Source organism: Neoarius graeffei, chromosome 7 (assembly GCF_027579695.1).
Source record: "Neoarius graeffei isolate fNeoGra1 chromosome 7, fNeoGra1.pri, whole genome shotgun sequence".
Lineage (NCBI taxonomy): Eukaryota > Metazoa > Chordata > Actinopteri > Siluriformes > Ariidae > Neoarius > Neoarius graeffei.
In genome coordinates this window covers 86,598,776-86,619,059 of record NC_083575.1, presented here as the reverse complement: position 1 = coordinate 86,619,059, position 20,284 = coordinate 86,598,776, and the positions used below count along the sequence as shown (strand labels likewise).

Below are 20,284 nucleotides of genomic sequence, written 5' to 3'. Positions count from 1 at the left end.
TGCGCAGAGCGTCTGCGAAGGTGGGGGGGGCTACGCAGACACTGTCTGCGACGCTATCTGCGAGGACTGGGTTGTCAGCATAAATTGGCCTTTAGAAGGAGGTGCCTGCCAATTTTGGCTTCTCTATGAGCTCTGTTCACGGAGTTATTAATTTTTAAAGCCGGCTGAATCGTGTTAATTCTTTAGGCGCCGAGTGGCGCTCTCGCAGGGCTTTCGTTTGCGAACATCGGAATACCTGAAATATAAAATAACTGATCGTGCGTCTGAAAAAGGCTTGACGGAAATGTCTTAACTATTGGACGAAATGGTCATTGGACGCAGTGTCCTGATCCCCTCGTCTCGTCTCCGTACTAAGCCTCAGAGTTTCCTCACCCTCTTTCCGAATCACGGACGGAATGCTAAAAAATCAGAACGTGCCACGGTCACGAGTACTGTTGTGACCACGATCATATACAGCACAAAGATACGGCAGAGCTAAAAGAACGCTTAAAGCAGTGGAAAAACAAAGAGTCGCGCACGCGTGACTGTTTTGAATGGAACGTCACTTGACCCCGCATTTGTACTGTATATCCACCAACATGGCCGACATCCGGGTTTCTATTTTGCTTTGACGTCACTTGCAAGTCAAGAATGAAATACACAGATGAAGAGACGGAAAATAAAGGAAGAGAACTAAAAATAAAGAAAGAAAAAACAGTTCATTTGTATCATGAATCTATTATTGTTATTATTATTATTTTGGTCTTTGTTAGTTTATTTGCTTTCTTACGTACGTACATTAGGGTGCATCAGTTGCCGTCACTTTCATAAAATCTGATGCGTTTTTGTTCGGGTGTTCCTTTTCACCAATAAAGACATCCTGTACAATTTTTTGACCATATTCAAAAGTCTAATGGTGGCACCATGAGGTTCATTTTTTTTGCCAAAAAACGCTTATTTTATGTTTTGGCGTAAGGTTTGAATCACAATGTTGGACTCCATTTATTGATTCCTTGTGAGCCAGAGATCATGTTAAGAACCTTTGCAAGGGATTGAGAAGCATTAATGTGATTCATAATACATTTGTATTGTTTAAAAGTAGTTGAACAATGATTCAATGAACAGCTAAAACTCAGGGTCGCAGGCAAGCTGGAGCCTATCCCAGCTGACTACGGGCGAAAGGCGGGGTACACCCTGGACAAGTCGCCAGGTCATCACAGGGCTGACACATAGACACAGACAACCATTCACACTCTCATTCACACCTACGGTCAATTTAGAGTCACCAGTTAACCTAACCTGCATGTCTTTGGACTGTGGGGGAAACCGGAGCACCCGGAGGAAACCCACGCGGACACGGGGAGAACATGCAAACTCCACACAGAAAGGCCCTCGCCGACCCCGGGGCTCGAACCCAGGACCTTCTTGCTGTGAGGCGACAGCGCTAACCACTACACCACCGTGCCGCCCATATTTAGAATATGTACTAAAAATGTGTATCTAAGATATTTGGTATACTCTATAAGATGCCATAATGTTTCATGAAAAGTGATCGAAATTTTGTCATAAAAGTCATAAAATAGCAGCTTTTTCCATAACTTTGAGCTCCTGGTGCCACCATTAAACTTTTGAATTTTGTCAAAATATTTCACCCAGTGTGTTTTCTTACCAAAAGGAACTTAAAAACAAAAATGCATCATGATCGGAGGAACTTTTCATTTTTAGGGGGTAAGTGATGCACCCTAACGTACATACTGACATTATGTACTTACTTGGGTATGTACTCACGTATTTGCATACTTATTTACACACTTGGGTGCTTCTGTACTCACATGCTTAGGTACCTGTTTACGTACTTAAAGTACCTACTTACTCATCTAAAGTCACATACTTATGTATATCCTTATGTACTTACATAATTGCACACTTATTTACGTACTTCTCCATCTACCCTCACTTATTTAAGTACCTACTTGCTCATCTACTTAGTCACATTTATTGACATCTTTACCTATTTACTTACATACTTACTCACATACATACTTGGGTACTTACTTCTGTACTCACATGATTGGGTATCTATTTACGTATGTACACTACCGTTCAAAAGTTTGGGGTCACTTTGAAATGTCCTTATTTTTGAAAGAAAAGCACTGTTCTTTTCAATGAAGATCACTTTAAACTAATCAGAAATCCACTCTATACATCGCTAATGTGGTAAATGACTATTCTAGCTGCAAATGTCTGGTTTTTGGTGCAATATCTCCATAGGTGTATAGAGGCCCATTTCCAGCAACTCTCACTCCAGTGTTCTAATGGTACAATGTGTTTGCTCATTGCCTCAGAAGGCTAATGGAGGATTAGAAAACCCTTGTACAATCATGTTAGCACAGCTGAAAACAGTTGAGCTCTTTAGAGAAGCTATAAAACTGACCTTCCTTTGAGCAGATTGAGTTTCTGGAGCATCACATTTGTGGGGTCGATTAAATGCTCAAAATGGCCAGAAAAATGTCTCGACTATATTTTCTATTCATTTTACAACTTATGGTGGTAAATAAAAGTGTGACTTTTCATGGAAAACACAAAATTGTCTGGGTGACCCCAAACTTTTGAACGGTAGTGTACTTATGAACTTAAAGGAGAACTGAAGTCGTTTTTAAGCTTGCTTTATTTCTTAATTAACGTGTTATTCAGTGGCGTTTTCAGTTTTAGTAACCTTGTATCGTGACTCGTATTGGCAGTTAAATATTCTACTTATCGGCCTATTCGGTTTTTAGCCGTGTTGAATTTAGTTTGTTTGGTCCACGGCAGGCGTCGCTTATCTGTGCGATCTTCACGAGACTTGTGCGAGACTTCGAAACGTGAAGAAGTGTCGGTGCCGCCATTTTGAAAACTGTTTTCCAAACGAAGTATTGCACACAAACGAGTTTAAATGATGATTACTGCCTCCTTTTTTTTTTTTTTTCCAAACTTTCCTGATTGCTTTCAAAACAAACAATACTTCCAGCTTGATCACATCAGCATTCGAAAGAGGCTGCACGCACATGTCTTTTGACAATGTTGGGAGACGTCGGTCACTTTGATTTGCGCTGTACGTTTTACTTCCGTCCTACGATGTCTCGCACAGGTCTCGACGAATCTCGTTTATGGCCATTGCTTTTGACATATGGACTGATATATTACAGAGCATATTTCAAACACTCATAACTTGCTATAGCAGCGACAAAATAGCGATCAGAAATGCATTCCGATATTTAATAAAATGAGAGAAATAGAATTTTGATGATTATTTGCCTTCAGTTCTCCTTTAAAGTACCTACTTAATTATCTACCAAGTCACATACTTATTTACTTACTCACATATTTGCGTACTTTGGTACTTGCACTACGTTCAGACTGCAACCTGAAACGACCCATATCCGATTTGTTGTGAAATCCAATTTTTTTGTTAGGCCGTTCACATTACCAATTATATGAGACTTGTATGCGATCTCCAATATGAACGGAAAACGACCCAAAAGTGTCCCGCATGCGCAAATTGACACGTAATAAGCACATCTACGTAATATGTAAACCAAAAAAAAAAGCGCACTCTTCAAGTTTAATGATTTTTTGTTTGTTTGTTTAATTATCTGGTTAGTGTTAAAGTGTGAGGTCTCGTGTGTGTTTTTGTTTCTGAACTGAAATGAAAACGTGTAGCCTGGTAACGAGGGTTGACTCCTAAATGTCTCTCTAATTTCTATATAAGTGCACTACGTGTTACTAGGAAGTAATGGATTTTTAAACTCTATATAGTGCACTCGAGCTTCAGTAGGCAGTCATTTGGGATACGGCCGCTGTATTACCAAACTCTTAATTCAGGCTTAATAATTTGCACATATTTATTTCGTCATATTAATAAACTTTTTCTACATTTTTATAAATATTTATTTAGATTGTTTATAGCCAGCTGAATTCTGCAGGTTCTCTCAGCGCTGGCTCAAGGTGCAGAAACACCAGTGCAGTTTGCGATGGAGATGAGGCGAGACCTGGCGATGTGGTTTTTGTGGCGGCGGCGGAACTCGCACAATAATCTGATTAATGTGGGCAGCAGACTAATGAGACCGAAGGTGTCAAATTACTGGAAATTTCCAGAACAATCTTATCTTGTAATACAGGATGGTTTAAGTTATAAATCAGTTATAGAAACTGTTTTATTTAATCAGGCTAACAGATCAACATCCAGGTCCCTACCAAATCCACCATTAGCTTGATCAATTCTATAAAAGTCTATTTAAATTCTGAAAACTGTACAAATGTTGTTGTTTTCCACCAAAGAGGCGGGATTAGCCAACGCAGAATAGTGACGTTTGTCTCTTGTTGATGACGTGTAGGTCGCATGAATGCGACCTGTCCGGTCAGACTGCAGTCGCGTGTGAAAATATCGGATATGCATCGGAATTAGGACCACATATCCAAGCGGCCTGGGTCGCATGTGAAAAAATCGGATCTGTGTCGTTCAGATTGTCAATAACAAATCGGATACAGGTCGCATATGGGCAAAAAAATCGGATATGGGTCGTTTCAGGGTGCAGTCTGAACGTAGTCTTAGTTCTGTACTCGCATGCATGGGTACCTGTTTACTTGCTCATCTACTAAGCTCACTTGTTTACGTATGTATTTACTTACTTGCCTGCTTACGTAGTTGGATATTTACTAGTACTGTATACGTACTTATTCGCATACATACATATGTACACACCCAAGCACGTAAATATTTCAGCAGTGTTTCTCCGTCCTGATCCTGGAGTTCAGTCCTTCCTTTCATAATTCAATGTTTCTTTTGTCCAACATCCAGAATGTAGTCCAGAAAAACAGTAAAATGCGCAGGGCAGGACCGAACTCCAGGACCAGGGTTTGAGAAACACTGCATACGGTACATTTAAAATAATCTCAGAACCATGTGATGTGTCTCAGTTGAAGAGTTAAGGCCTGTAATCATTTCAGCATGTGCTTCTTTGGATCACAGCAATGTCACAACGTGTCAAAACACCCACAGAAAACGATCAGTAGGCTCCGAGAACGATTCCTTCATCTTTTCCGTCAACACTTTTTTTATATGAAACATAAACAATGTGTTCTGCAGGAGCTGGAAGGTCTGTGTCTGAGGGAGGCGGCTCGGTTGCGTATCCAGGTGATCCAGGAAGGAGACGTTGACGCTCTGGCCGTGTGGTTTCAGCTACACTTGGATCAAGAGAACAGCATCTCGACTGGCCCGGACGAAGACACGTGCTGGGAGCAGGCCATCTACCCAGTCCCTTCTCGTAAGGTTACTTTGAAAGAATACACTTGGATCCAGATTTCAGAAGCTGTTACTATACTATAGAAATGATAACACCTGCATTAATATGGACCCGTGGTTTGCCCTGCAGCTGGCGCAACTGTCAGATCTGCTATTGTAGAACATTCATCAATACCTTCTGACCAATCAGATTGGAGAACTGAACAGCGCTGTGGTAAAATATAACACTCTTCTGTTCTGATGTTGCCTCCAGACTACAGAGTGAAGTGCAGTGATGAACTGCTGGTAGAAGTTTCCTGCAGAGACGCTTACCTGAGAGTATCCTGCGCTGGGGTAATGAGCAGCAGCCAAAAGCTCCACATTGGCAGCATGGATGAAGCTGCTGCCGCTGCTGAAGTTCCTTCAAAAACTGAACTGGAGCTCTGCAGTGCTCTGGCCGGCCTCCAGACGCACCATGACCTTCCAGCGCAATCATTTACGTTGGAGTGTTCTGAAATCACTCTTCTCAACAACATCTATTATCATGAGTGCTTCGGGAAAGCAATGTCCAAACTTTTGTCCTCCTTCGAGTCACGTGGATCAGAAGTCAAAGAGGAATTTTCCTCCTCCTCCTCAGGGCCACTCTTTGTGTTGGATGTCTCGGAGGGTTTCTCGGTGCTCTCACTGATGGCAGCGCGATTAGGGCCCGTGCGAGCCTACAGCTCCGTGGAGAAGCAACACCACCGGGCTCTTCTGCAGCTCTTGGCCCGGGAAAATGGAGTACACGAGGATGCGCTGGAGTTCTGGCTCGGCCACGTGGAGGACGACTCGGCCGTGCTACAGAGACCCGACTCGGAAAAGCTGTGGAGCGCCATCGTGCTGGACTGCGTGGAGATTTGTGGTTTGCTCAGGCAAAACCTCATGGAGAAGGCCACCTTAGCTAGGTAAAAGCCTCATCACTGATGCCTTCCTTACAGTGGCTTGGGAAACTCAAAACAGGTACTCGTTGTCCTGGCTAGGCTAGGGAAGTAATACTATATATGATATGATGACTTATAGGAAAATCATCATCAACAACAAAAGTTATTTTCTTGTAACAGCACGTCCCTAAAGTGTTTATTCATCTAATATTACAGCAGTTTGACAACTCGTGTTTTTAAAGCACTTTTCATACTGGAGCCATTTTATAGTTACATTTAATGTTGTGGAAAGTACATGAAGTTATTTCCCTGTTCTCACTTGTTATAGCAGCAGCTATAGACAGTCACTCCCTCAGCAGCTCTTCTTTTCTCTTGAAGTTAATAAGACAAAAAAAAAAAAATGCAGCTCATCACATCACAGGGAAACCCAGAAAACCCAAGCATTGGCTTGGTAAAACCGACTAAAGCCATGTCTTGGGGGGTGGGGGGTTTGAAACAGAGTAAAGTCGTGTCTTGTTTTGGGGGGGGGGACTGAGTAAAGCCGTGTCTTGATTGGGGGCGGTTTAAACCAAATAAAGCCATGTTTGATTTTGGGGGGTGGGGGTGGGTTAAAACCGAGTATAGCCGTGTCTTGATTGGGGAGGTTAAAACAGAGTAAAGCCGTGTCTTGATTTTTTTTTTTTTTTGGGGGGGGGGGGGTGGTTTAAAACCGAGTATAGCCGTGTCTTGAATGGGGGGGTTAAAACCGAGTATAGCCGTGTCTTGAATGGGGGGGTTAAAACCAAGTATAGCAGTGTCTTGATTGGGGGCAGTTTAAACCAAGTAAAGCCATGTCTTGATTTTGGGGGGTGGGGGTTTAAAACGGAGTAAAGCCATGTCTTGATTTGGGGGGGGGGGTTAAAACTGAATATAGCCATGTCTTGATTTGGGGGGGTTAAAACCGAGTATAGCCGTGTCTTGATTGGGGGGGGTTAAAACCAAGTATAGCAGTGTCTTGATTGGGGGGTTAAAACAGAGTATAGCAGTGTCTTGATTGGGGGCAGTTTAAACCAAGTAAAGCCATGTCTTGATTTTGGGGGGTGGGGGTTTAAAACAGAGTAAAGCCATGTCTTGATTTGGGGGGGGGGGTTAAAACTGAATATAGCCATGTCTTGATTTGGGGGGGGTTAAAACCGAGTATAGCCGTGTCTTGATTGGGGGGGGTTAAAACCAAGTATAGCAGTGTCTTGATTTGGGGGGGGGTGTTAAAACAGAGTATAGCAGTGTCTTGATTGGGGGCAGTTTAAACCAAGTAAAGCCATGTCTTGATTTTGGGGGGTGGGGGTTTAAAACGGAGTAAAGCCATGTCTTGATTTGGGGGGGTGGTGGTTAAAACCGAGTATAGCGTGTCTTGATTGGGGGGGTGCTGAAAACCAAGTATAGCAGTGTCTTGATTGGGGGGGTTTAAAACAGTATAGCCGTGTCTTGATTGGGGGGGGGTTAAAACAGTATAGCCGTGTCTTGATTGGGGAGGGGTGTTTAAAACCAAGTATAGCAGTGTCTTGATTTTGGGGGGGTTAAAACAGAGTATAGCTGTGTCTTGATTGGGGGGGGGGTTAAAACAGTATAGCCGTGTCTTGATTGGGGGGGTGTTTAAAACCAAGTATAGCAGTGTCTTGATTTTGGGGGGGGTTAAAACAGAGTATAGCAGTGTGTAGATTTAGGAGGGGGTTAAACAGAGTATAGCGGTGTCTTGATTGGGGGGGTTAAAACCAAGTATAGCAGTGTCTTGATTTGGGGGGGTTAAAACAGTATAGCAATTCAGTTTTGGGAGGGGGTTAAAACCAAGTATAGCAGTGTCTTGTTTGGGGGGGGGGTTAAAACCAAGTATAGCAGTGTCTTGATTGGGGGGGTTTAAAACCAAGTATAGCAGTGTCTTGATTTGGGGGGGTTAAAACAGAGTATAGCAATTCAGTTTTGGGAGGGGGTTAAAACCAAGTATAGCAGTGTCTTGTTTGGGGGGGGGGGTTAAAACCAAGTATAGCAGTGTCTTGATTGGGGCGGTTTAAAACAGAGTATAGCAATTCAGTTTTGGGAGGGGGTTAAAACCAAGTATAGCAGTGTCTTGTTTGGGGGGGGGGGGCTAAAACCAAGTATAGCAGTGTCTTGATTTGGGGGGGTTAAAACAGAGTATAGCAATTCAGTTTTGGGAGGGGGTGAAAACCAAGTATAGCAGTGTCTTGATTGGGGGGGTTTAAAACCAAGTATAGCAGTGTCTTGATTTGGGGGGGTTAAAACAGAGTATAGCAATTCAGTTTTGGGAGGGGGTGAAAACCAAGTATAGCAGTGTCTTGATTGGGGGGGTTTAAAACCAAGTATAGCAGTGTCTTGATTTGGGGGGGTTAAAACAGAGTATAGCAATTCAGTTTTGGGAGGGGGTGAAAACCAAGTATAGCAGTGTCTTGATTGGGGGGGTTTAAAACCAAGTATAGCAGTGTCTTGATTTGGGGGGGTTAAAACAGTGTATAGCAATGTGTAGTTTTGGGAGGGGGTTAAAACCAAGTATAGCAGTGTCTTGTTTGGGGGGGGGGGGGGTTAAAACAGAGTATAGCAGTATCTTGATTTTGGGGGGGCTAAAACCAAGTATAGCAGTGTCTTGATTGGGGGGGGGGCTAAAACCAAGTATAGCAGTGTCTTGATTGGGGGGGGTTTAAAACCGAGTATAGCAGTGTGTTGATTTGGGGGGGGGGTTAAAACAGAGTATAGCAGTGTCTTGATTGGGGGGGGGGCTAAAACCAAGTATAGCAGTGTCTTGATTGGGGGGGGTTAAAACCAAGTATAGCAGTGTCTTGATTTGGGGGGGGCTAAAACCAAGTATAGCAGTGTGTTGATTTTGGGGGGGGGGGTTTAAAACCGAGTATAGCTGTGTCTTGATTTGGGGGGGTTAAAACAGAGTATAGCCGTGTTTTAGCCAGATGAATGCCAGAAAGCCCATTTAGTCAGGTAAAAAAAATTATATATATAAAAGCCATGTCTTGTCCAGGTAAAATCTGGAAAACTCTTGCCATAGCTTGGTAAAATCCAATAAATTCATGACTTGCCCAAGTAAAATTCTTCAAACTCATGTCTAGGGTAGTTAAGTTAGCATGGGGCAGCCAGGGCTGAAGTGCCCTTAAGCAAGGGACCTAAACCTCCCTAACTGCTCCCCGGCACTGGAGCATAGCTGCCCACTGCTCTGAGTACGTGTTCGCGCACGTGTGCATGCGTGTTCACTGCTTCAGATGGGTTAAATGCAGAAGATGAATTTCACCGTGTGCTTGAGTGTACATGTGACAAATGAAGGCTTCTTGCCTTTAAAAGCAAGAAAACTCCGGTCTTGGTAACATAACTGTCAGATCATCAACGTCTGCTTCGGTAAAACCCCACCACAGTGAGCGCCCGGGCCAGAGAACAGTCAGAGAAGTCTGAGCTTAGATCAGTAACTGATGTGTAAAGCTTAAGATCTTTGAGACTCCGACTGGGTCACTTTCAATAACTGGTGTTTTTCTTCCTGGGTAAAGTAAAATAACATGGTTATGTCTGGACGTAATACTCGATAAACACACAGCTGATGGATCAGAAAAACGATCTTTGTAGAGGTGAAGCTGAAAATGAATCCGATTCCTGCTTTGACTTGGTGACGCCATAAAATGTGTGGGGGGAATTTTTTATTTTTATTTATTTTAAAGTTGTCTCCTGGAGGAAGGCGGCCGCATTTTCCCTGAGCGCATCGTGATCCACGGCATGCTGGTGGAATCGGACACGCTGCTCCAGGAGAGCGCTGTGCAGGGAACAGAACCCACGCTCGGCTTCAACATCGCGCCCTTCATCAACCAGTTCACTGTACGCTTCACTTCATACCTTCATACACAGGCCCTGCGCTTAACATGAGCGTTAATGTAACCTCAGTTTGGTCTTTCCCAGGTACCCGTTCACGTGTTTTTGGACCTGTCCACGCTGGAGTGCACACACCTCAGCGATCCAGCCGAGATGTTCGTCCTCGACCTCATGAACAGCAACAACAACTACACGAGCAGAGACGTCCGGGTAAAACAACTACTACTTCTTCAGACAAGTGTTGTGCCAGCGTTTACAAGTCTTCGACGTGCTTAAATGATGAAAAGTATACAAGCTGTCGCCCTCATACCATCCACAGGGTCTGTGGAGGTTCAGATCCTGTTTGCTGGATTAGATCATGAACTGGTTTTCGTCTCGCTGTCTATTCTTGGCTCCGATTTAAAAATGTATTGTTCAGCCTAAAATGAATAGCAGCGACTGATTAAGAACAGATAATGTTAGATTAAATAAACATTTGCTGTCCTGTTTGTCCTCGAATGAGGAGAATGAATAGTCATAGTTCACTATATATGAAATTTTGATCATATTGTGGATTGTTAAAAGGGATCCTCCGGCAGATTTACTCTTAAAACTTCTCATCTCATCTCATTATCTGTAGCCGCTTTATCCTTCTACAGGGTCGCAGGCAAGCTGGAGCCTATCCCAGCTGACTACGGGCGAGAGGCGGGGTACACCCTGGACAAGTCGCCAGGTCATCACAGGGCTGACACATAGACACAGACAACCATTCACACTCACATTCACACCTACGCTCAATTTAGAGTCACCAGTTAACCTAACCTGCATGTCTTTGGACTGTGGGGGAAACCGGAGCACCCGGAGGAAACCCACGCGGACACGGGGAGAACATGCAAATTCCGCACAGAAAGGCCCTCGCCGGCCATGGGGCTTGAACCCAGACCTTCTTGCTGTGAGGCGACAGCGCTAACCACTCCACCACTGTGCCGCCCCTCTTAAAACTTGTGTTAAGTAAAAGTATTCGTAGATTAAACAGTCAAACATTCATTTTCGGAGACCAAATAGGGGTTCTAGAAAAATTTTTATTAAAATACCAGACGGGTCCCCTGCGGAAGTGGCGTATGCGATGACTGACATGGCATAGTGGAAGCTTGGAGCAACTCTGCTGTTTATATCATCCGCTTACATCGCGGTTTTGCTCGTAGAGTTTGAACGAATCATCTAATGAGACACTTTCATCTCCCAACAAAGAACACTGGATAATCTTGTCTCCGTCTGGATTTCAACACTGACGGGTTCATCTGTTTGCACAGCAATATCCCTCTTTCCGGTCAATTCACATTCCTAGCACGTAACCGAAACTACAATTAAATAAAACTTTGGAAATTTCAAATGAGTGAGTTTCGTGCAAAACGTTCTGAGTAATTCGATTATCTGGAGTATCGTAGACCGTACCTGAAGCTCCGTCTCTTGAGCCGTCGGTGATTGTTCTTTAACGTCGGTGTTTTCTTTGTTACCCGCAGAGGTGGACAAAGTACCCAAGTTCATTACTTAAGTCAAAGTACAGATCCCACTGGTCAAATATTACTCCGAAACAAGTGAAAGTCGTCCAGTCAATTTTTTTTTTTTTTTTACTTAAAGTACTTGCTTTTAAAAATACTTAAGTATTAAAAGTACATTTTCTGTCAACGCATCATTCTTTATTGCCACAACGCTTACAAAACTTAACGCTGTTACCAAAGACAGAAATATGAATTCACAAAATGAACGCATGCTGTGCCGTCATGGTGGTTTAACGTTAAGCTAGCTAGTCAGCGAAACTCTACCTGACATGCTAGCAAACTCTTTTCAAACTCGAAATCATATTGGGTAGCTAATGCTACTAGAAAAGAAATTTTTAAACATTGTTTATTTGGCAAGATTAACGTTAACGTTATTCATGTTAGCGTAACTCCGTTTTTACATGCTGATTAGCTACGAGTTAACGTTAGCTGTGGACAAGGCTACGGCAACTTGGCGGGCAAATCCATAGAAAGTCGTTTGACTAACCAGACTGCGTAGCTACGTTTGCAACGTTATCGCTAGCTCTAAAAGCACAGACAACTTCGTTGCAAGCTTTCTCTTGGAATAAAACGTTTATATACATCAATATGCCTCCGCAGGTCGGACGGCGAGTTTTTGTAGGCCGTGATGTGCTCCGTATTAGGCAAACAAAGCAAACGTTTAAAACGAAACAAATCTTTAACCCTTTCAGAAAACTGAAACATGGGTTCATGGGCCATGAGTGCGTGCGTTCTCCAGAAGAACCGCCTCCTTCCATTCTGCCATCAACTGATTGTGTTCAATAACGCTGCTGAGAAATCATTGAACTTGATTTTATAGAGTCTATGGATGTGACGTGACACTAGTGATTAGTGATCGGCTGGCTCAGTGTCACCTGCGAAAAAAAACCAATCACGTTTTAGAAAAAAAAACCATCCACTTTCAAAGCTGCTTCATAGTAACGAGGACCTTGATAGAAATGTAGTGGAGTGAAAAGTACGATATTTGTCTTTCAAATGTAGTGAAGTTAAAGTTATAAGTTTCCAAAAAACCTCAAGTAAAGTACAGATACTCAAAAAGTGTACTTAAGTACATGTACTTCGTTACTGTCCACCTCTGGTTACCTGCATTTTCTTCCAGTATAGATGACTTGCAACCACGTGATCAAAACGTGCTACGTCTTGAGCGTCCGCCAGGATGGCGGCTGCGGAAAGCGTGTCTGTAAAACAATGCTGAATTTTCTCAGTATTATCACGATTTGAACGATCGATCGAAGATAGACGTGTGTGGTTTTGACCGTTATTTTTAAAAAGTCAGACTTTTCTGAAGATAAGACGCTTCTACCGACCATCGAGTACGAATACAGGTCACTTCATCCCAAGACCATTTCATACGCGCTATCAGTTATTTTCTATTTCAGGTGTTTGTTTGTTTGTTTGAAAAAAGGAGGAATTCTCAATGGAATTTGACTTAAGCAAAACCCATTTTTGTTAAGTGAATAGTTTGGGTCGTGTTAAATCTTGAGGCGCTGAGCAGCACTCTTGAGGGGGCTTTGTTTGCGAATCCTACCGACCCGAGACCATGCTCTTTCAAAAGGAGGAGGCTGAGAAGGAGGTGCCCGTCAAATTTGGCTTCGCTGCGAGCTCCCCTGGCCGAGTTATTAATTTTTAAAGCCGGCTGAATCGTGTCAAATCTTTAGGCGCCGAGCGGCGCTCTCACAGGGCTTTCATTCGTGAACGCCGGAATACCTGAAATATAAAATAACTGATCGTGCGTCTGAAAAAGGTTTGACAGAAAATGTCTTAACTATTGGACGAAATGGTCATTGGACGCAGTGTCCTGATCCCCTCGTCTCGTCTCCGTACTAAGCCTCAGAGTTTCCTCGCCCTCTTTCCGAATCACGGATGGAATGCTAAAAAATCGGAACGTGCCACGGTCACGAGTACTGTTGTGACCACGACCGTATACAGCACAAAGATACGGCAGAGCTAAAAGAACGCTTAAAGCAGTGGAAAAACAAAGAGTCGCGCACACGTGACTGTTTGTTTTGTATGGAACGTCACTTGACCCCGCATTTGTACTGTATATCCACCAACATGGCCGACATCCGGGTTTCTTTGACGTCACTTGCAAGTCAAGGATACGCTGAAGAACCTCCAACACATCGGAATACCGATTACAATTCACCAGGTAAGACAACAATAATATACCAGGGATGGATCCAGACCTATGTGCGAACCACTTGGGATTGGTCATGTGGCATTGGTTTACTTTACCGCTAGCCGGCTACGCGGGCTATAGGCACGCTCAACCAACAGACCAGGCCGTGGCTGCCCGCTTCAGAAAGAGCTCGGTGTGCTCTACGTCCCTGTGAAAATTCATTGCGCTCTGGTAAAATTAGTGAAAATATTTCTTCAAAATGTGCATCTGTCAGATTCTTGGGCTGGATCCGTCTCTGTATACGACAAAGAATCACGGGAGAACAAAGTCCAAACTAACCTCCCGGTGGTGGTGTCTGTGTTGCCGCTCAACGCTGCATCGGCGGACTTTTGGAGCTGAATGATGGGTAAATTTTGTTGGTATGGCATTCTTTTTTATCTTTCTTTTAATTCTCAAAGCCCCCATTAATTTTGCTTTTAATTCCGTCGATTCATCAGAACAAAACAGGATGATTCTAAATGTTCGGAGCAGAAGTAGGGCACTGCAGGCAGATTGTTTTTGTTTTGAGGTCTTCCAATGGCAGGAATCCATTTCTTGCAAAAAGTCGTCGGACGATTCTGGCCAGGTAAACGGTGGAAAGATATCTTCCTGTCCTTCCGGCATTCTTATGCTGCACAACGAGGCATACTTGTACTTATTTAAAAACCCATACATTTGGTAAAAATACTTGGAAAAATAACAAAACCACGATGTAAGCAGAGGATATAAACAGCCCAGTTGCTCCAAGTTTCCACTCCGCCACGTCATCGCATACACCACTTCCACAGGAGGCCTGTCTGGTATTTTAATAAAAATACATATCCTATGGGTCCGGGTGGCACGGTGGTGTAGTGGTTAGCGCTGTCACCTCACAGCAAGAAGGTCCGGATTCGAGCCCCGTGGCCGGCGAGGGCCTTTCTGTGCGGAGTTTGCATGTTCTCCCCGTGTCCGCGTGGGTTTCCTCCGGGTGCTCCGGTTTCCCCCACAGTCCAAAGACATGCAGGTTAGGTTAACTGGTGACTCTAAATTGACCGTAGGTGTGAATGGTTGTCTGTGTCAGCCCTGTGATGACCTGGCGACTTGTCCAGGGTGTACCCCGCCTTTCGCCCGTAGTCAGCTGGGATAGGCTCCAGCTCGCCTGCGACCCTGTAGAACAGGATAAAGCGGCTACAGATGATGAGATGAGATGAGACCCTATGGGTCCATGTGGCTACTGCTTATAAGTAAAATAGTTTTCTGATCCCATGTCCATCCAGTAAATATCATATAAGTTAGGTCCATAAATATTTGGACAGAGGCAACATTTTTTTCTAATTTTGGTTCTGTACATTACCACAATGAATTTTGAACAAAACAATTCAGATGCAGTTGAAGTTCAGACTTTCAGCTTTAATTCAGTGGGTTGAACAAAATGATTGCATACAAATGTGAAGAACTAAAGCATTTTTTTTAAACACAATCCCTTCATTTCAGGGGCTCAAAAGTAATTGGACAAATTAAATAATTGTAAATAAAATGTTCGTTTCTAATACTTGGTTGAAAACCCTTTGTTGGCAATGACTGCCTGAAGTCTTGAACTCATGGACATCACCAGATGCTGTGTTTCCTCCTTTTTAATGCTCTGCCAGGCCTTTACTGCAGCGGTTTTCAGTTGCTGTTTGTTTGTGGGCCTTTCTGTCTGAAGTTTAGTCTTTAACAAGTGAAATGCTGCTCAATTGGGTTGAGATCAGGTGACTGACTTGGCCATTCAAGAATATTCCACTTCTTTGCTTTAATAAACTCCTGGGTTGCTTTGGCTTTATGTTTTGGGTCATTGTCCATCTGTATTATGAAACGCTGATTATTATTTGGCTGGATTTGAGCACACAGTATGTCTCTGAATACCTTAGAATTCATCCGGCTGCTTCTGTCCTGTGTCACATCATCAATAAACACTAGTGACCCAGTGCCACTGGCAGCCATGCGTGCCCAAGCCATCACACTGCCTCCGCCGTGTTTTACAGATGATGTGGTATGCTTTGGATCATGAGCTGTACCACGCCTTTGCCATACTTTCTTTCTATCATTCTGGTAGAGGTTGATCTTTGTTTCATCTGTCCAAAGAATGTTCTTCCAGAACTGTGCTGGCTTTTTTTAGATGTTTTTTTTAGCAAAGTCCAATCTAGCCTTTTTATTCTTGAGGCTTATGAGTGGCTTGCACCATGCAGTGAACCCTCTGTATTTACTTTCATGCAGTCTTCTCTTAATGGTAGATTTGGATATTGATACGCCTACCTCCTGGAGAGTGTTGTTCACTTGGTTGGCTGTTGTGAAGGGGTTTCTCTTCACCATGGAAATTATTCTGCGATCATCCACCACTGTTGTCTTCTGTGGGCGTCCAGGTCTTTTTGCATTGATGAGTTCACCAGTGCTTTCTTTCTCAGGATGTACCAAACTGTAGATTTTGCCACTCCTAATATTGTAGCAATTTCTCGGATGGGTTTTTTCTGTTTTCGCAGCTTAAGGATGGCTTGTTTCACCTGCATGGAGAGCTCCTTTGACCGCATGTTTTCTTCACAGCAAAATCTTCCAAATGCAAGCACCACCCCTCAAATCAACTCCAGGCCTTTTATCTGCTTAATTGAGAATGACATAATGAAGGAATTGCCCACACCTGCCCATGAAATAGCCTTTGGGTCAATTGTCCAATTACTTTTGGTCCCTTTAAAAACAGGGTGGCACATGTTAAGGAGCTGAAACTCCTAAACCCTTCATCCAATTTTAATGTGGATACCCTCAAATGAAAGCTGAAAGTCTGGACTTTGTCCATGTCCATTATATAACTATAACTTGAACATGTTTCAGTAAACAGGTAAAAAAAAAAAAGACAATTTGTGTCCAAATATATATATGGACCTAACTGTAGGTGCTGGTCATATAATTAGAATATCATGAAAAAGTTGATTTCAGTAATTCCCTTCAAAAAGTGAAAATTGTATATTATATTCATTCATTACACACAGACTGATATATTTCAGATGTTTTATTTCTTTTAATTTTGATGATTATAACTGACAACTAATGAAAATCCCAAATTCAGTATCTCGGAAAATTAGAATAATTACTTAAGACCCATTAAAAAAAAAAAAAGGATTTTTAGAAATGTTGGCCAACTGAAAAGTATGAACATGAAAAGTATGAACATGAAAAGTATGAGCATGTGCAGCACTCAATACTTAGTTGGGGCTCCTTTTGCCTGAATTACTGCAGCAATGTGGCGTGGCATGGAGTCGATCAGTCTGTGGCACTGCTCAGGTGTTATGAGAGACCAGGCTGCTCCGATAGTGGCCTTCAGCTCTTCTGCATTGTTGGGTCTGGCGTATCGCATCTTCCTCTTCACAATACCCCATAGATTTTCTCTGGGGTTAAGGTCAGGCGAGTTTGCTGGCCAATTAAGAACAGGGATACCATGGTCCTTAAACCAGGTACTGGTAGCTTTGGCACTGTGTGAGGTGCCAAGTGCTGTTGGAAAATGAAATCTGCATCTCCATAAAGTTGGTCAGCAGCAGGAAGCATGAAGTGCTCTAAAACTTCCTGGTAGACGGCTGCGTTGACCTTGGACCTCAAAAGACACAGTGGACCAACACCTGCAGATGACACGGCACCCCAAACCATCACTGACTGTGGAAACTTTACACTGGACCTCAAGCAACGTGGATTCTGTGCCTCTCCTCTGTTCCTCCAGACTCTGGACCTTGATTTCCAAAGGAAATGCAAAATTTACTTTCATCAGAGAACATAACTTTGGACCACTCGGCAGCAGTCCAGTCGTTTTTGTCTTTAGCCCAGGCGAGACGCTTCTGACGCTGTCTCTTGTTCAAGAGTGGCTTGACACAAGGAATGCGACAGCTGAAACCAATGTCTTGCATACGTCTGTGCGTGGCGGTTCTTGAAGCACTGATTCCAGCTGCAGTCCACTCTTTGTGAATCTCCCCCACATTTTTGAATGGGTTTTGTTTCACAATCCTCTCCAGGGTGCGGTTATCCCTATAGATAGTTTTCACATGACGTCACAGAGTCGGGGATTCCCTAGTGGCGGCCATCTTGCGGGTTAAGCTTACCGTACGGGTGACTGAGCACACATTGTAACGCGCGAGTACAAAGTCTTCAAAAGAACCCAAGCAGGCTATTTAAAGCTAGCAATGGTGCACACCTGTTGTATTCACGGCTGTCGTAATAGGTCAGATGATGACGTCAGGTGGAGCTTTTATGGAATTCCCACTGTACGGGAGCACGAAGGCGAGCAAACAAAGAAACTTGGCATACAAAGGAGAAATCTATGGCTTGCAAGAATCAACCGCAAGGATTATCAGCCTTCCAAACACAGCAAAGTCTGCTCCAATCATTTTAAGTGGTAAGTTGTTTAAATAAACAATCAATTGTGTTTAAGTTTGTTTTTGGAAACCAAAACATCATGTGAACAATCTCTGGAGAATGCCTAACTGGAACCGCTGAGTGTATGTTTACATTGTAATGTACACTTAATATCGCTCGTTTGTCACGTTTCTATTTGAAATTTGTCACTTCACTCACGCAAGGGTCATTTTTGAAAAACATTTTAGGTCTATTCTGTATGATTTGATTTGTGTTTGGGATGCAAACAGCGCGCCTTTTGGCGGATGCCGCCTGAATCGCGCAGATCCGATTTTTTTTTTTGGGGGGGGGGGGCGTTGGAGTGTCTGATTATAATTTCAAAGTAAATTCTGTATTAAAATTACCAAATAAGCAAATCCGTTACAGTCCATGAAACAGGAAGTATAAGGATGAGAAAAAAACAGTTTAAATCGTAAAGCTGCGCACACCGCTCGGGCTGCGCAAATGTGCGCAGCTTTCCGATTTAAACTCTGTTTTTTCCCTCATCCTTATACTTCCTGTTTCATGGACTAACGGATTTGCTTATTTAGTAATTTTAATACAGAATTTACTTTGAAATTATAATCAGACACTCCAACGCCCCCCCTAAAAAAAAAAAAAAATCGGATATGCGCGATTCAGCCGTGAAAAAGGCGGCATCCGCCAAAAGGCGCGCTGTGAATATATAAAGTTGCATATATCAGACAGCCTTTAAAGTTTGATGAGGTCAGTTGAGAGCTAAGTTTAAAAGTAAATCCTCTGGAGGATCCCTTGAAAACCAGTTCTGAGAGATGTCCATATGTGTATGAACAAATCGGAAACCAAGTTTGACAGCAGAACAGGAACTAATACATGGAAGGGGGAAAAGCAAGAATATGGAGGATGTTAACATTCCTATAAAGTATTACTGTACATCCTCACGCTTTTGGGTGTATCCGTATTCCGTCTTTCGCTAAATAAACTTCCTTTTGCAGGTTCGAGTGAACGTCTCGGGCAAGGTCACAGCCATCCCCTTCTGGTATCACATCTACCTGGACTCCGATGTGTGCGTCAGCACGTTCAGGCCGGATTCACACTGGAAGCAGGTGGCCGTGATCCTGCAGTGCCCCCTGGTGGTGAACGCGGGTGACTGGGTCAGGCTGAGCGTCCAGTTCCACAAGAGCAGCATTTCCATCGCAGCCATCAGAGAGGAAGAGACTGCAGATCATTAAGGGAAAAGCTTGTGCACTTGATAAAGTAATTCTGGATTTCACTTTACATCTTTGATAGAAACTCGGTAAAGGAAGCGGCGTCTCTTAAAGGAGCGGCGCGTCATTTTTACAGCCCTTTTTCGCCAACGTGATGTAAAACTGCAATGCAAACACTGACGCATTTCCCTTTCCTTGAGTTTAAGGAAAAGGGGTGGAGCTAAATTCAGGGGCAAGGAAAATGCATACTGTGTGTGTGTATATATATATATATATATATATATAAAAAGCTTGAAATGAAGACGCATGCTACGTTCATTATGATACGCTCCGAGTCTTCTGTTGAGTTTTTTTTTTTTTTTTTTTTATTTCTAATGTACAGTGGCCTGGAAGTGTCACAAACCAAAAATATACTGGACAAACAAGATCAGACCTGAAAACGGAAAGGGGAGGTCCTTAATAATTGCTCGTGTTTAAAGTAAGAGGAAATCCGAGTCAAATTCTACTGATGCTTTTATTCAGGTTTATTTTTAAAATCATCAAGGGCATATATGATTATAGATGTAAAGTCAACTCCGATCTGCATGCGATTATACTTTAAGGACCGCCCCTTTCGGTTCACGTTGGCGTGTTTTTTGCACCTCCATGCCATCGTGGTAATGTTTTGTAACCCTCAGAAGTAGTGGGATCATTAAACAACCAAGCACCCTGACCAGCTCTTGTATTGTCCTGTTATGTTTAATGTATGGAGACCGCCACGATAACGGTCGCCAGTAAGAATGAATAAATCACAAATCGGACTCGGTTACTGAATAACCTTCTGCATCCGACATCAGGAAAACGACAGGAAACCTCCGCCCCATTGGGATTCATCTTCATTCTTCCTCCGTAAGACCTCACACCAATGAGATGTAAATCGGTTCTATTCGATTAAATTTTGCAAGACGTGGTTTTTGTTTTACTTGGTAAAC

The 20,284-nt window shown here is 43.1% G+C and overlaps 1 protein-coding gene across 1 annotated transcript in view; it reads left to right on the top strand.

The window, feature by feature from the left end:
- Positions 1-20,025, top strand: part of prmt9 (protein arginine methyltransferase 9) — a 46,013-nt gene extending 25,988 nt beyond the window's left edge. Inside the window, exons 8-12 of the mRNA XM_060926547.1 lie at positions 5,105-5,282; positions 5,514-6,183; positions 9,867-10,020; positions 10,102-10,224; positions 19,101-20,025. Of these exons, the coding sequence (XP_060782530.1) occupies positions 5,105-5,282; positions 5,514-6,183; positions 9,867-10,020; positions 10,102-10,224; positions 19,101-19,337 (1,362 nt within the window). The 3' untranslated portion in view covers positions 19,338-20,025. The remainder of the gene's footprint in view (positions 1-5,104; positions 5,283-5,513; positions 6,184-9,866; positions 10,021-10,101; positions 10,225-19,100) is intronic.
- Positions 20,026-20,284: the final 259 nt, after the last annotated feature.